The 15,751-nt window shown below is 48.5% G+C and overlaps 1 protein-coding gene across 1 annotated transcript in view; it reads right to left on the reverse strand.

Moving 5' to 3' along the window:
- Nucleotides 1-15,751, reverse strand: part of Cont (Contactin) — a 61,767-nt gene that overhangs the window by 5,625 nt on the left and 40,391 nt on the right. Inside the window, exons 20-24 of the mRNA XM_050176123.3 lie at nucleotides 14,082-14,246; nucleotides 10,491-10,688; nucleotides 9,734-10,030; nucleotides 2,095-2,290; nucleotides 86-202 (exon numbers count right to left, since the gene is read on the reverse strand). Of these exons, the coding sequence (XP_050032080.1) occupies nucleotides 108-202; nucleotides 2,095-2,290; nucleotides 9,734-10,030; nucleotides 10,491-10,688; nucleotides 14,082-14,246 (951 nt within the window). The 3' untranslated portion in view covers nucleotides 86-107. The remainder of the gene's footprint in view (nucleotides 1-85; nucleotides 203-2,094; nucleotides 2,291-9,733; nucleotides 10,031-10,490; nucleotides 10,689-14,081; nucleotides 14,247-15,751) is intronic.

Below are 15,751 nucleotides of genomic sequence, written 5' to 3' on the forward strand. Positions count from 1 at the left end.
AGGTGTCGTCTGAAAAAGCCCCAACTGATGCTGCCCTACAACAGCTGGTGATGAAGGCAGTCGTAATCTCGGCGAATGCACTTACCAATTTCCCTAGCCCTCTTCTGCTACAACTTGGTAACGAGAAAGGCCAGCCATAGTAACAGCATGCTTCCGCCAGTGATAGGAGCACCAGCTCTGTAGGGAGATGCTGTCCCTTCACCTGCACAAGCAAAAACCATTCATTCAGTCCTCATACGCCTAACAGTATGGCCGGCAAGACAACCAATGGTCACGCCGCATTCGCTAAAGCTTGCGGAGGCCACACAAATTGCGAGCACGATGGATACTTCCAATTAGTTCTTAACTAAACGGGCACATACCGAATCCGTACCTTGTGCTAAAACAAAATGCACTGCAAGATGCAGCCTATGTGTTAAGTTTTAATTCAGAAAGGGTCAGTGGTTTAGCCAGCACAGCCATTTACACATATCTACTGCATTAACCGACATTCTGTACTTTAAAAATCAATACTATTCCTGAGTAGCGCCATGAAGTAATACATGATTATTTTTTTAAAAATCAAGCTATTTTACATGTTTTCTGTTGTCTCCTCCAGTAGTTTGCATGCATATACCTTCAGTGGTGGCTTGTAGTTTATTTAGATTTGCATTGTGTCATTGCGGTCCATTCCAGCTTTCCTGCTCTTATTTCTGAACCCGCATACAACCTATGCGAGTATGAGAACATGCATCTTAAAGAGTTTCTCAGCTGGAAGTTCAGAAGTTGCCTTACTGCTCGTTTCATCTTTTTTTTTTCCTGTCTCCGCTTCCACAGTGTTTCTTAAAGCTTTGAGAGTCGCTGCCTTACATATATGACGGCAAAAACAAATCCCAAGTGGTTAGGGCCATACATATATGGCAGCGACCGAACGTTCGAAAAAAACACGCTTTTTCAGAATGAAGCACCACCCACCATCGCTCTGGAGGCGCTGCAGCCTTCCGCGACTTTGGGAAAAAAGTTATTTTTGTGCTGTCACCCCTTGCCTTCTGGCAAAACTGATTTTTCGCTTCTCTCTATGGTGGTTGCCAACACTGTAGTTTGTGGGTATTCCCGCTTCAGCGGTTTTGCTGCCGCATGCTTATGTCTGCACACTTCATAAGAAGCATTCTTGCATATGTTATTTTGAATCACAGATGTAAAAAAAAATGTTTTCAATTTCCTTTCTCATCACTCAAGGAGTCACCACAATATGCTCGCCCACATGGCTCTCCCATAGGCGTGCGATTACTTTGCTTACGGGCGTGCGCTTGCAAACCAGCAATACTGCCATGTGCACATCTCTTCTTGGGAGACGTGTGCAATAAAAACTTAAGTAAAAAGAAAATATAGAAAAGCATACACTGACAAGGTTCACATGGTGTACAGAAGCAAAAGGAATTACACACAATGCTGTCTTTGTTCCATAACATCAGCATCATATTGCTTACAAAAATACAGATGTCTGTGTAGGCACATACATAAACAGGCATGCTGATAATACACCTCAAATCACTGATCCCCTCAAGTGGGGAAACCGAAGACAGTACTTGTAAGGTTTAAAATAAAAAGGCATGATTAAAAACAAACAAAACAGACAAAATGCTACAGACCAGGGTCACCATTACAAGCTGCGCTTTTTTTTTTCACAGCTACACTGCCCTTTGCTGCAGTCTGCACCAGATTACAGTTACGATAACTGGCACCTCATCTCATGACAGTGGCCTCAGCCCATTGCCTGCCTACCTTAGAGTATAGAACAACAAGTCAACCTGCCCTTCCCGTGGACTGATAGAATTTATTGTAAGTGCAAATGGAAAACTCGTGTCTCACAAAGCACACAACAAAGCCCCACCTAGTTAGTGCCACCAATCTTTTTCTACCTCCAAATCATAAGAACCTGCACCTGCTAATACACAAGCTTGCATTACAGCTGTAGCTTGAATTTCTCCTAGTCCATGAGTGAAGGTTAGGCTACGAGTAGTTGAAAAATGGGGCAACTCGAGGGACAGCCATCTAATCTAGGCAGGCAAAACATGACAACGGCTGAGAAACAAGACCAGTAAGCCAACGTACCAACGCGGAACTCCCAAGGGGGCGAGGACATCTTTCCATCGCCTCCAAAACTCCAAGCAAGCACCCGGAGCTTGTACACCTTGCCAGGAACCAGGCCTGACACAACAGCTTCCAGGTCCTCGCCGTCTAGCTGCTTGTAGACCTCCTTGGCTGACGTGAGGTCCTGGTCTGCCTCCCAGTAGCGGACCTTGTAGCCCTGAAATCGGGAAGAAAAATGCATTGAATGTGAAATTTTTGACACTGCAACCACACCTGCTGCTCACAGCATACCCAAATGCTGAGGAATGGAACAGAGTAGTGACTACAACTTCACAAACGCTGTGCCAAAAAGTGTGTGAGCCAGAGAGTGGTATACGCTCTGTGGAAACAACTGCCCACAACTGACAACAGGCGCAATACACTGGGGCAAGCCCAAAAATAAGAGGAAAGTGTCTCGAGTCTTCTTCAAATTCATCTTCTGTTGAGTGCTAAGTCAACTAGGTGAGGACCCACACGCTGTATATACCCTGACTCACGTACAGTTCTTTCCTGGTAAAATTGACCCACAAACTGCCTGCATGTTATAACTAGACACGAAGCCAAAATCATCAGCGCCAGTGCCATCGTCACTGTCGTCACAAGATGGGGACAGAACAAGTTTTTGCATACTGTATTTACTCGTGTAGGCCCGAATGTCCACTTTGCAGCGCAAAAACTTCAGAAAGAAATTCATCGACGATTGGATACTCCCTGATGCGAAATTTGAGTGCAGCTTATACGTGTTTTCATTTACAATTGCTTTCATGCAGCTCGTTGCAGACAGCATAAAGTGCGGAGCGACTGTCTTGCTAATCTGGAGATCACAAAGGCAGCACGTCGGTGACGCGTAAGCAATACTCAGAGCAGATGCCACAGACGGACCTACGAGACAACATGCGCTACTCTGGTGCTATCTCATAGCCATCATCACCACACTATGCTTTTGTTCTCACACTTTTGCCATACCTTCCTCCTTCGCTTCCCTCCTCGCATCTTTCATCCGCCGCTGTGCTCCACGTTCGCACTTTCATCCGCTCAGTTATGCCCCCCACCGACCACAGGAATGGCTGCCTAAGAGCGGTGCTCTAAAGAGTTTCACTAAGTATCGCGCATATACCCGCTTTGTGTCAGTCAATTTCTGCAAGCAGCTACTAGATGGCAATAATTGCGGTCCTGCTGATGACAGCATCACCATTGTCACTGCATCCCGCCAGATTGCAATTATGTAGCATAAACCCCATAGATACAGTGTCTTAACGGTGTTAGCTGTGCCGAGGCAGGTTGTTTAGCTGCATCATGCTTTCAGACTTATTAAGAGGACATCGCTGCAAAAGCTGTGCACATAGATTTCGAACATGCAGCATGCGGTTTCACTCGAGGCTGTCACCAAGAGCTTCAAGGTGACAAGAATCTCGAACGTTATTGGACGGTACTGAGTATGAACAGCTTTAGAACAGTGTCGATGAAGCGAGCTCATCAACCAACGAAGGCAGCAGAAGTGATGAGGACGACTGAACAAAAGTGATCACAATCGGAAACTAGTGGCTGCATTACTCTGCACAGCACTTTGAGCACAGTTTAAAGCTTCAGTGAGCAGCCACAAGCCTACCTTGAGTCAAACCCACACTGTATGAAAATTCAAAAAGAATAAGAGTGCAGGCCTCAAGCAAGTAAATATGTTAATACATACCATGAACCTTTGTGTAGTCTGATATTTCTTTACTGAATATTTTTTACCCTTTTTCTCAGCTAGACAATGCATTCCCTGAAAGGTCTAAGAGATAATCGTCTGTGCTGTCTAGTGTTCAATATTCTGTTCAGAGGTGCACATGACAACTGCGCCGCTGTAGAGGAGCCAGCACAGCTCAAAAACAGGTAAGCCAATGCTTACTGGCCATAAATGCACATCACAATGTTGTGATACTCTATATGAATGAGCATGATGATGTATGGAGTTTAATGGTGCAAGGGCCAATAATGGCCAAAGAGCACCAGGAAGTGGTATGAGGTATTCGATGGTGTGTTCAATGACATGTGATAAAGATGCGACTTGGCTGTACAGTGGCCTAAAATGCCGTAAAATATGTAAAATATACCCTATTTACAAGATTTTAACGCCCCTTCGATTGTAATGCACACCTGTTTTCTGTGACAAAAAGAAAAAAACATTCTTTACAGTACCGCACACCTCATGCTTTCATACAGAAATAGTACTTTCCCTCATTTGGAAAAATAGACTTATTCCCAATGCACTACAGTTGCAATGAACAAAAAAAGTAGCAGTTTCACCCAAAAGGCAAAGCATCGATTTTGATAGCAAATTAGTAGACAGCTATACGAAGTAAGAACGGTAGTTTTATTGGCCGTATAAACTTGTAAATATTTGCTTACTAACTAAATTAACAAGCATGGTGTCACGCACGCACAAGCAAACATGAACACGTCTCACTCGACGACCGCGGACTCTCTGTCAGAACGCTGGAGTAAGGAAGTGCGGTAGCAGGAGTGAGTGAATTTACTTTCGTGCTCACATATTGTCACGTGGTCGTGATGGCAAAGAACACAGTAGCAATACTGTGAAAGGGTAAACTAGCTTTTATTGGGCGAACCTGTGCCCACAAAACAGGCTACACTTAAAGCACAACGAGAGCGGCGAACACAGTCGGCGATCGTCGAAAATCTGCTCAGCGGGTCAAGCGCGTCGGCTTTTATAGAGCAGTCATCGAATGTTCCAGACTAAAAGTTGGGACCTGCATGCCTTCTACAAAGATCTACACCATTCGTGTCAAGCGATGAAATCAGATAACACAAGGTTCGAAGACAACAGACAGCGGATAGAAGCATCGATAACTTTCCAGAAACTTCGGATACATGCAGGTGCGTCCCGCATTTGTTAGGCGGCGAAGCGTGGTCGCCCGATAAAGATAAGTACACGTGTCAATACCCCCCTCTTAAAAAGCATCGACCCGATGCTGCCGATCGCCGACTGTGTTCGCCGCTCTCGTTGTGCTTTAAGTGTAGCCTGTTTTGTGGGCACAGGTTCGCCCAATAAAAGCTAGTTTACCCTTTCACAGTATTGCTACTGTGTTCTTTGCCATCACGACCACGTGACATCTGGTGGAGGTGCTTTTGGTCCATGTACCGCACGCCCCCGACAAGCCGTGATCCAAGCCCGGACCGTAAAGAGAGCACCAACGTAGTCACGGACCATCGAGTAAGCCGTCGTCTACAACAGCTGCCCCCGGAACACGGACTTCTACCTGAGAAGACCAAGAAGATCGTGGCCAAGACAACCCCAATGGCTGCCCCAGCGTCCCCCGTTGTCCTGCAACAACCTCGGGACCCACCGACCTTCCATGGAGCAGCGACTGAAGACCCGGAATCATGGCTGGAGACCTACGAACGCATCGCGACGTTCAACAACTGGGACTCCGACGACAAGCTGCGGCATGTCTACTTCGCCTTAGAAGACGCCGCCAGAACTTGGTTTGAGAACAGGGAATCGACCTTGACAACGTGGGACCTGTTCCGTAGCAGCTTTTTGCGCACCTTTACGAGCGTCGTGCGCAAGGAAAGGGCCGAAGCCATGCTGGACGCCCGAGTGCAGCTACCTAACGAGAACGTCGCCATATTCACGGAAGAAATGAACCGCCTGTTCCGCCACGCCGACCCGGATATGCCCGAAGAGAAGAAAGTCCGCCTTCTCATGCGTGGCGTGAAGGAAGAACTTTTCGGCGCAATGATACGAAGTCCACCGAAGACCGTAGAAGAGTTTCTTCGCGAGGCCACCAGCATCGAGAAGACACTCGAAATGCGGAACCGGCAATTCAACCGCCGCATGAACTCTACCAACTACATAGGAATTCAGTCACTGGCCAGCGACGACCTGCGCGAGACTATCCGAGCGGTCGTGCGGGAGGAACTACAAAAGCTGTTCCCGTCACCGCAGCCTCAAGTGGCTTCGATTGCCGACGCCGTACGTGAGGAGCTCCAACAACAACTCGGAGTAGCCCCTGAATCGCCGCAGCCTCAGCCGCAAGCGATGACATACGCCGCTGTAGCCCGCCGTCACGTTCCCCCTCCGCGCCCACGGCAGGGCCCAGTGACGGCACAGTTCCGTCGTCCACCAGCAACCCCGCCGCCAGCACGCCAACCCGTCACCCCACGCGGCATTCCAAGGAAGACTGACGTTTGGCGCGCCCCTGACCATCGCCCGCTTTGCTATCACTGCGGAGAAGCCGGGCACATCTACCGCCGATGCCCATACCGGGAGATGGGACTCCGAGGGTTCGCCGTGAACGCGCCGCGACCACAGATTGGCGAACGACCTCGCGATATCGCCGACTACCTCGCCGCCACTCAGTGGAGCCCTCGACGACCGTCCCGTTCGCCGTCACCAGGCCGTTACCTGTCGCCGCAGCGCCGACCATACACTGGCCCAGCCCGGGGCCGGTCTGCCAGCCCATATCCGGAAAACTAAAAGCAGCAACCGATGGAGGTGCGGTTGCTGTTCGTCGAACTGACGGAGATCCTCCGCCGCCGACGAAAATGACGAAGGGACCACCTCGACGACATAATAAGGACCCGCCGCCGTCCCGACGAAGTCAGGAAGCCAAGACTATACCGACGAAAGACGACTTGACGACACGACGTTCCAGCTTCAGTTCAACACGACGCAGCCGTGATCCGACGCCAAGGCCTAACCGCAACGCCAGACAAAGAACCACCGACCTCGACGTGCTTCTCGACGGCCACGCTGTTACCGCTTTAGTGGACACAGGCGCTGATTACTCCGTCATGAGTGGGCACATCGCCGCCCAGTTGAAGAAGGTTAAGACTGCATGGGAAGGCCCTAAAATTCGGACCGCTGGAGGACACCTCATCACGCCGACTGGAATATGCACGGCAAGAATAACCATTCATGACCGGACTTACCCAGCACCTCCACCAGATGTCACGTGGTCGTGATGGCAAAGAACACAGTAGCAATACTGTGAAAGGGTAAACTAGCTTTTATTGGGCGAACCTGTGCCCACAAAACAGGCTACACTTAAAGCACAACGAGAGCGGCGAACACAGTCGGCGATCGTCGAAAATCTGCTCAGCGGGTCAAGCGCGTCGGCTTTTATAGAGCAGTCATCGAATGTTCCAGACTAAAAGTTGGGACCTGCATGCCTTCTACAAAGATCTACACCATTCGTGTCAAGCGATGAAATCAGATAACACAAGGTTCGAAGACAACAGACAGCGGATAGAAGCATCGATAACTTTCCAGAAACTTCGGATACATGCAGGTGCGTCCCGCATTTGTTAGGCGGCGAAGCGTGGTCGCCCGATAAAGATAAGTACACGTGTCAATATATTTACACAATTTATGGCACTCATGTATGCACTCATGTAATCAGGCTATGTACATAAAGGTGAGCTATGTACAGTGCTCACGGAATGAAACGCGTCAATTTAGGGCTAAGTAGTGCGCATACTTTCGTTTCAACCGGCTGCAGTTCGTGTCACATCGACGTAATTTTGGCGCGAACGCGTACACCGGAGTCCTCGTCACGTTTGGTGACCAAATTCCTAGCGACATGACACGGTGCTCTCGCGTACTTTGCACATATGTAGGGCTCTACTAAATGCTCCGTGTCCTATTTCATTCCGTGAGCACTGTACATAAAATATATGTTGTAAGGCAGTAGTTGGATTAAAGTGTAAGAATATTCAGGCAGCACTAATGCCTCACCTGGGCCCTTGTACACCAGGGCAGGGAAGCAAATGCTCTAATGATGATGATGTGTGGTGTTTAATGGCGCAAAAGCCAGCTATGGCCAAAAGAGCACCGTGACATATGGTAGTGAACTGTCTATGCCTTATGTACGAAATGATCACATGAGTTGCAAATGGCAGATGTAATGTGGCTGCAAAAGCACATGTTTTAACTCCTACAGCCACAGCAATAGCCTCCGATAAGAAGCTATGCTACAGATCACTTGTGTGTATAGCACGCAGTAAGCAAACATCATTCAAAAAAAGGCTAAAACTGATTTGTGATTGAAAAGTGGGTCATTGCCAAGGAACATTGTTGGAGGAAGTAGAAATTGCTGATGGTATGCTAAACGAAATTGTTTTTGTTTTCTTTGAGCTTCTACGTCAAGACACTCCAGCAAAACGTGCAGCACAGTCAACATTTTGCCACATTTACCGCAGATAGGTGGGTGATTGCTGGTCAACAGGTATGAGTGTGTGCTATATGTGTGCCCAGTTCTTAGCCGACACCTGGTCACCTCAGTACTGTACGTCCTGCTTTTGTTCAGCATCATCATCATAATCATCATCATCAGCCTATCTTATGTCCACTGCAGGATGAAGGCCTCTCTCTCCCTGCGATCTCCAATTACCCCTGCCCTGCGCCAACCGATTCCAACTAGCACCCGTGAATTTCCTAATTTAATCGCGACTAGGTGGTGTTTTTGTTATGGGTGGCCAATTTCCTAACTGTGGCTTAATAGCACGAAGCTTATTAAATGTTTCAGTGTTCCAGGAGTGCTGCCAATAGCTTCTAAGCTTTTTTTCATAAGAAAGCCTTCAAGTTCTAGGGATGCGCAACTCTCACGTGTTCCCCAATATGTTGTTTTCCCGCATAGCTCCAATCTCCTGTAATCCGGCTTCGCTGCGTGGCCTGGTGCCCGCTGCAGGCAGTGTGGTTGAAGCGCATTGCGAGAGGTGGCGCGAGTGTGGCTCTGCTAACGCCACCTAACAACGGGGTTACTTGGGTGCGGAAAGGAGAAGGCGCTTGCTCTTTGGCTCGAGGTTGGCAAGCGGTGCGGACGTTCCACGCGTGCACCGATCTATGCTTCTGCGAGACCGTCTTGCGAGGCGTTCGAACATGCCATCATTCGCGTACCGTACGCGCGAACGACCAGGCGTTAATGTCCAGCATGGGGCAAACATATTTGCTCGTTATCCGGTTGCGGTGAGTCGGACTTCCGCGATTTGTCGCGCGCCTATCGGCATGTTTTGTGGATAGCAGCTCGGCTAGCAGGCATAGATCTATGGAGGGTGCAATAAATGCCCTTGCGATTGTTTGCACTTCTGTGTTGTCGTTCCTTTGTCCCAAGAGCACGGGTGAGGATCCCACAAAGTCCATGACAGGGACAGCTACAGAGTTCGCAGCTTTTGTTGCTACCAATGTGGCAACACTGTCTGCCAATGTATTACCCTTGATGCCTCTATTGCCAGGAATCCAGCATATTGTGACATGCTGGCAAGACATTTATACTATATACAGAAGTGAATAAAGAAAATTTAGTACAGCATTTTTACATTTACAGAAACACTTTAAACATTTCGCAACACTTAGAGAGTCGATAAATATAATGGCTCTTTCTATATTTCTGTTCCTGATATGTTTAATATCCGAAAGTACTGCACATGGTCCAGCCGTAAAGATACTTGTTTCCATGAATACTTGTTTTTGTTGTCACCAATGAGCACAGCAAAGCCACATGGAACTTCCCAAGTGGCAATGGCACTTTAATCGTGAGCACAACAAACCAGAGTGGAGCATCACGGACCACAATAGCACTGGCCCTCGAATTGGTCCGAGAGTCCCAGCAGACCTCACCTGTATAGACTCCTCCTCAATAGACGGCACCACGCCTCGCCACGTGACACGCACGCTGGTGTAGGAGAGGCCGTGCACCTTGACGCTCGTCGGGGGCCGCAGGGGCGCGGCCTTGAACGTCTTGGACACAAAGAACTCGCTCTCGGGGCCCGATCCAGCCTCGTTGTATGCCATGACGGCCACCCGGTACTCTGTGTTGGGCTGCAGACCCACGATGAGACCCCAGTTTTCGATGCCTCGCTTGAGCAGAATCAGGGAGTCCAGCTGTGGGTCCAGGTCGCTGCGCCAGTACTTGATCTGCAGAAAGAAAGCAACGCGGGCAGTGAGCGCGAAGTGTGCAAGGCGTAGATGTGCCCCGGGCACCCGAGCAGTGCCTCAAAATGATCCCGAGCTACCGTGGCTGGTCAGTGGCTGAGGCATTGTGCTGCTGCTGCTCGAGCACAAGATAACTGGTTCGATTCCCAGTTGCAGCAGCCGGATGTTAACGGGGATGAAACGCAAAAAATGCTGATGTGCAATGCTTTCGACTCTCGTTGAATGTAACAGTGTCGCCTACTAATATTTTGCAAACTTTTCACAGCTGCAACAAACACAATTAGTGTCCTTACGTTTTGTTTCCCTTATTCCCAGGAACGCAGTGTGTTGTGATCGGCTCCCATCACACGGAGCTGAAGATCGCGGTGTGGGTGACAGAAATCCACAAGGTGGATGCCCTCTTTGTAAGCGCACCAACACAGCAGCAGGTGAAACCACTCACCCGGTGTCCGATGAGGCGTCCTCGAATCTTCTCACGGGTGATGTCCAGCGGAGTCCAAGTGACGTTCAGGGCAGTAGAATTGTGCGGCACGGCGAACACGCCCGAGGGCTGCACCTGGGGCATGCCCTCGGCCGAGTAGATCACCTCTGGTTCCGAGATGGGGCCCTCGCCCACCACGTTCACCGCCTGCACCTGAACCTGCACCGAGCAGCGGCAAATAGCATGACTATTGGGGCCCATGCTAGCACGCAATGGCAATGGCGACAGAGGTGCCCAAAATTAGGCTGGCTCTGCCAGCTGTTTGTCTTAAGCCATTGAAATCAAACTCATTCCGTACATTGCTTTCCCCAACGGTATGGAACAGATAACATGCAATTCTGTGCGTCGCGGTGCTACTCTTTCTGTTGCTTATTGACCGTGTTCACCACGTGGCTTGATGCATTCTTTAAAAAAGCCGTGGCACAAGGCCATTTTTCACAAAATTTATCGTGGCTGGCAAGGCATTACTTTTTTGAGCGATCCTACGCAACGAATCGCAATGGTAAGAAACATTCTCCCACAAAAGTTGTTTTGCAATTCAATCAATAAACAATTTTTAGGACACTAAAAATTTGGACATCTTTTCAGCACCATAGCTAGCCTCACAGACATAATGTATAACAATTAGGGGTGTGCGAATAGCCTAATACAGTCGACTCTCATTACAACGGACCCTGATAATCCAACAAAAAACGTCCGTTTTATCCAAAGTTCGTAATATCTGAAACACCTTACTTCTGAAACTTTCTTCGTGATGTCTAACAGCTTTATCGCAAGGAGTGTGTGACGAAACTTCTAAAGTAAAAAACAAACAAGAAAAGTCGCAGTTTCACCTGAAAGGCGAAGCACCGATTGCGATAGCAAATTAAGCTAGATAAGCACAGCAGCCGGAGCTTGCAAATTAACCTTCGTGCTGTCTATCGATTCAGCGCGAACTAAATGTCAGAAGTGCAATACATACGAAGCAACTGGCACTGGGCGCACTTTGTCCACATTGCAGATCGCTTTCAAGATATGGCGGCCGCGACGTAAGCAGCAGCTGCCGGAATACCCCCTCTTTCTCGCCTCCCCACCCCATGCCTCACGTGTAAAATAAGACGGCGAGTTTCTGCCCCGCCTTTCTTCCTTGCGCGCGCACAATATTGAGCCACGATTGTCGGCTGACCCTGGCAAGTCAGTTGACAGCCAGTGTCGACACGGCAAAAGTCCGTTTCATATGCCCGATTTTGAAAAAGATTGCCAACAATTTCGCTCGCTGTAGCCGATAGTCTATTGTGGCGCGGTACGGTTAAGTGAAGTTCGTTGCATTAATAAAGTAGGTAGAACAAACTAAGGTTGAAATATTGTCTGTTATATCCGAAAGTCCACTGTACGCGGGTCCGTTGTAAGGAGCGTAGACTGTATCCCCGAATCAAATCGAATAGTGAATTTTCGAATAATTGAAATCATGAATTGAATATCTACTATTAGATGTTTCAAATATTATTGCCATATTCTGTGCAGGGACTCGCGCAGTGCCACACTTAGCGCACGCCGTGGTGGCCCTCGTACTCAAAGCTGCCCAAGCGAGTGTTTCACTTTGTTTTTGGCCCAAAAGGCGCACCGAGTGCACTGTGGATGGTCCGCCCCGACTGATGAGGTAGTGGACTTTGTCACTGCGAGCGCTCCCCGACGTTGGCCCCGTGCAAGGATCGCACACGCACACAGCGGCCAAATGCTCCAATTCGCAGAATGGTGCGGCGTTGATTGGGGCCACTTCTGTCGGTACAAGGTTCGTCCACGTCAACAGGATCGATCGAAACGATAACACGACGCAGACCGAGTCAACGGCAACAAAAGCAATGCATATTTCATGGCAAGTGCGCATATTGGGCAGATTAGCAGCCGATCATGTTCGATACACAGCAACGAACTTCATGTTCCTTCAACAGCTGTCGATCACTGACGAGCCACTCATATGAACATATTAGCGGCAAGCCTTCCGTGATGGCTTATGGTCCATTACCACACTGGCCAGCAGTAAATTTTCGTCATGGCCACAGTGCCTCGGTCATCAGGCCTAATCGGCACTGCTTCATCAGGCGTTGGCGACTAAAGGTATGATTTGGTGCCAAATCAGCGATTTGCAGCTGCTACACAACACTCAGAAAGCCGTCAGAGCACCTCGCAAACAAAAGAGAGAGATGTCTGAAGAACGAGGAAGAGTAGGGGTAGCAATGTTGCAAGAACTTGCCATTACTCTCCAGATTTCAGGTTCTTTGACAGGTGGCGAATCACGCTGAACCTGACAATGAAACGGCACAAACAGTGCCTGCCTTATACTTAGGTTCATAGCTCTAGTGGTCGCACGCGCGCTCAGGCAAACATTAACAGATCTCACTCGATGACCACGAACTCGCAGTCACAACGTGAGTGAGCGCTTTGTACCATGTCTCGGAAACTTGAGAGTACATGACCGCCAACACTAGATGCGCAGGAACAAAAAAATTCACTTGAAGGCACCAACCATTAGAACTTGATGTTTGCACTTGCCGTGGATGGATCACCTCCAAGATATTGCGTGTACACGTGAGGGGAGGAGATGTGCACTTTCCTGCCCCTCCCCATTGTGCGCTTGAGTGCTTGATCACATCACTGTGCGTTCACTCCCTTCCCATTCCTCTTGTGCAGAAGGCATCGACAGGTCTCGCATTTCTCCAAGCATTGCAAGCTGCCGCCCACCCTGCTGCCACTGCAAGTTGTTTACCAATGCGACAAATGGTGCAGCGGTGTTTCCTGCCTACTGAGTACCGGCATGCGCACTTTGACAGCGGTTTTGCCGCTCAAACTTTTCACGCAGAAGGACATTTGAAATAACTTTTGCCTCGGCCGACATTCTTATAGTTCTTTTACAGTTATTTAACTAGCCATACAGGCTCCAAGTTCATGCTTAAAATGGCCGAAAACATTGTTAAATCAAATGTCACGAAATTACTTCGTTAAATTGTGAAAGAAAATAAATGGTTTTCAATGCAACTGAGATTGGGAAATGAAAAAAGTCCACTACATCATGAATTTCATTACCATTTCATGAATGAAATGAATGAATGAATTGAATTTCATTAGGTTCATTATATCGAGGTGCGACTGTATTCTATATTCACGCACCCCTGATAACAATGATTCTGGTTATTTCATGGCTGCGCACGATAACATACAAGTACGGAGGGTGCCAATGATGGTGCGCTTCACCATTCTTGTTCATCGTGGCTGTCTAGCAGGTCATGGCAGATGCTGTGGCCTGCTCCATACACCGGCCGGTACACCATAAACCCTTCTTGGCCTGATGCTTCCTCTTCAGGAAATCTCTTAGTGACCTGAAGAGCCAGACGGCATGCTTGAAGTGCACTGATTACTGATGACACGTATGCATCGCCGCTAGCACCCTCTGTAGACATAAATATGCAAGGATTTTCACAATACTCGACAGCTGTTCATCTCCTCAGAGAAACCTGGCTTAAGCAGAGTTGCTCGCAAAACAGAGTTCCCTGTGCTTATGTCACGGGCGCTTACCTCGTACGGTGAGTAGTAGTTCTCCTCGCCAACAGGCACCACGTACAGGCCCACGTTTCCCAGCTTGCGGAGGTCCTTCTTTCTCGCCTCACTTCGGTCACCAGATGGCCGGTAGTACACACGGTACCAGACTTCTGGCGAGTTCCACTCCTCCGGTGACAGCGGCTGCATGGAAAAAATTGCAAAGACCCGGTGCTGTCACAAATTCTTCCCCCCCCCCCCCCCCCCCACTTCACAGTATGGAATGATGTAACAGCCTCCACAGTGCACTGTGCAGCTTGCCACTTGCAGTATTTTCTAGTGAGGTACAGAGCCGTTATTCTACCTACTTGTTGCTGTCTTCGAAGCTGATCGTTAACCCTATGTGCCCCATTGTTCATTGTGTAACCTGCTTCTTCTGTGTTTTCTAAACAAAATAAAGCATTACTTCTAAAAAATTAACTTAAAGTGAGAAACAGACTGCATCCACATGCATCTGTGAATACTGTATGAACCATTTGTGAAGTGTGAAGCTCCCCTACAAAGACTACTCCATTTCTCCCTGTTTCTTCTCTTCTGCAGTGAACCGCTGTCTCAACAACTGTCCCTGACGCTGTCTGCATAGGCCCTGAAAACCTTCCTTTCTCACCTTTGACCTCCTTGCCATGCTGAAGGACATGGCTACGTGCAATCCCCCCTTCACTTTCTTCAATGAAGGTGCAGAAGTGCAGTACAGGCGTGATTGCACAACAGTGCACCAGGCATTTAAGAAAGCAAATGAAATGAAAAAAGCAATACTGGCAGTTGTGATGTGCACCTATAAAAAGCTGTGCAGACCTTCGCTAATGTTTTTCTGTTCTTTTATTAGCTTCTTTTCCTTCTTCTCATACTTCCCGTTCTTCCATGCATCTGCGAGTATGGGCCATAGAAAGGCTGCAGTAATAAACAACATTCGTATCTTTGACAATTGCGTCAAAACATACTGGCAGGTAGAGAGATTGTATCTGCTTAAATTCACTGGACTGCACTCGCAAATGACATGATGCAGGCCTCAGAGTTAGTTGTGGACAATAATTCGCTCAATATCTCTGTGCAGTGAGTCAAACGTCCTACATTCCTGAGCTTGTCTCATTGAAGAACTACAGCAGGGCATCATCTGTATGTTTTGTAAAAAGAACGCCAGAAATAAGGTACTCACCGGGAAAACATACGATCCGAGGTCACTATAAAATTTTGCACTCAACTGTAGTTGACATCTATGAAATGCGAATTGTTGCAGCACGAGACGCTGACGTCTGCCGAGCTAGTGGGGCCTAAGCAGCCCAAAACACGCATTGCCGTTTCTGCGGATTCAGCAAGCTTACGTTTGCGTTCCTTGAATTCGAACCAGGTTGGCAGCTTCTTCGAGCGCAGCATTTTGGTGGTAAGTTTTGGTGTTCCCAATCGGCACGAATCGGAGCACGAGACGACTACACACGTTGAGCTGGTGGGGCCCGAGCAACCCAAGACGCATTGTCGTTTTCCTTTTTCAGGATACCAAAACAAAATTGAGCTGGTGGGGGTCCCTGGAATACAATGCCTACTACGCCGCCAGAGCGAAACATGACGCTCACTTCCCGTCGCCTGCAGCAGGGAACGGTGGAGTGTTTGGTTTATCGACTAGTTAAAGTGCGCAGTATGCTTCCAACGGC

Source organism: Dermacentor andersoni, chromosome 9 (assembly GCF_023375885.2).
Source record: "Dermacentor andersoni chromosome 9, qqDerAnde1_hic_scaffold, whole genome shotgun sequence".
Taxonomy (NCBI): Eukaryota; Metazoa; Arthropoda; class Arachnida; order Ixodida; family Ixodidae; genus Dermacentor; species Dermacentor andersoni.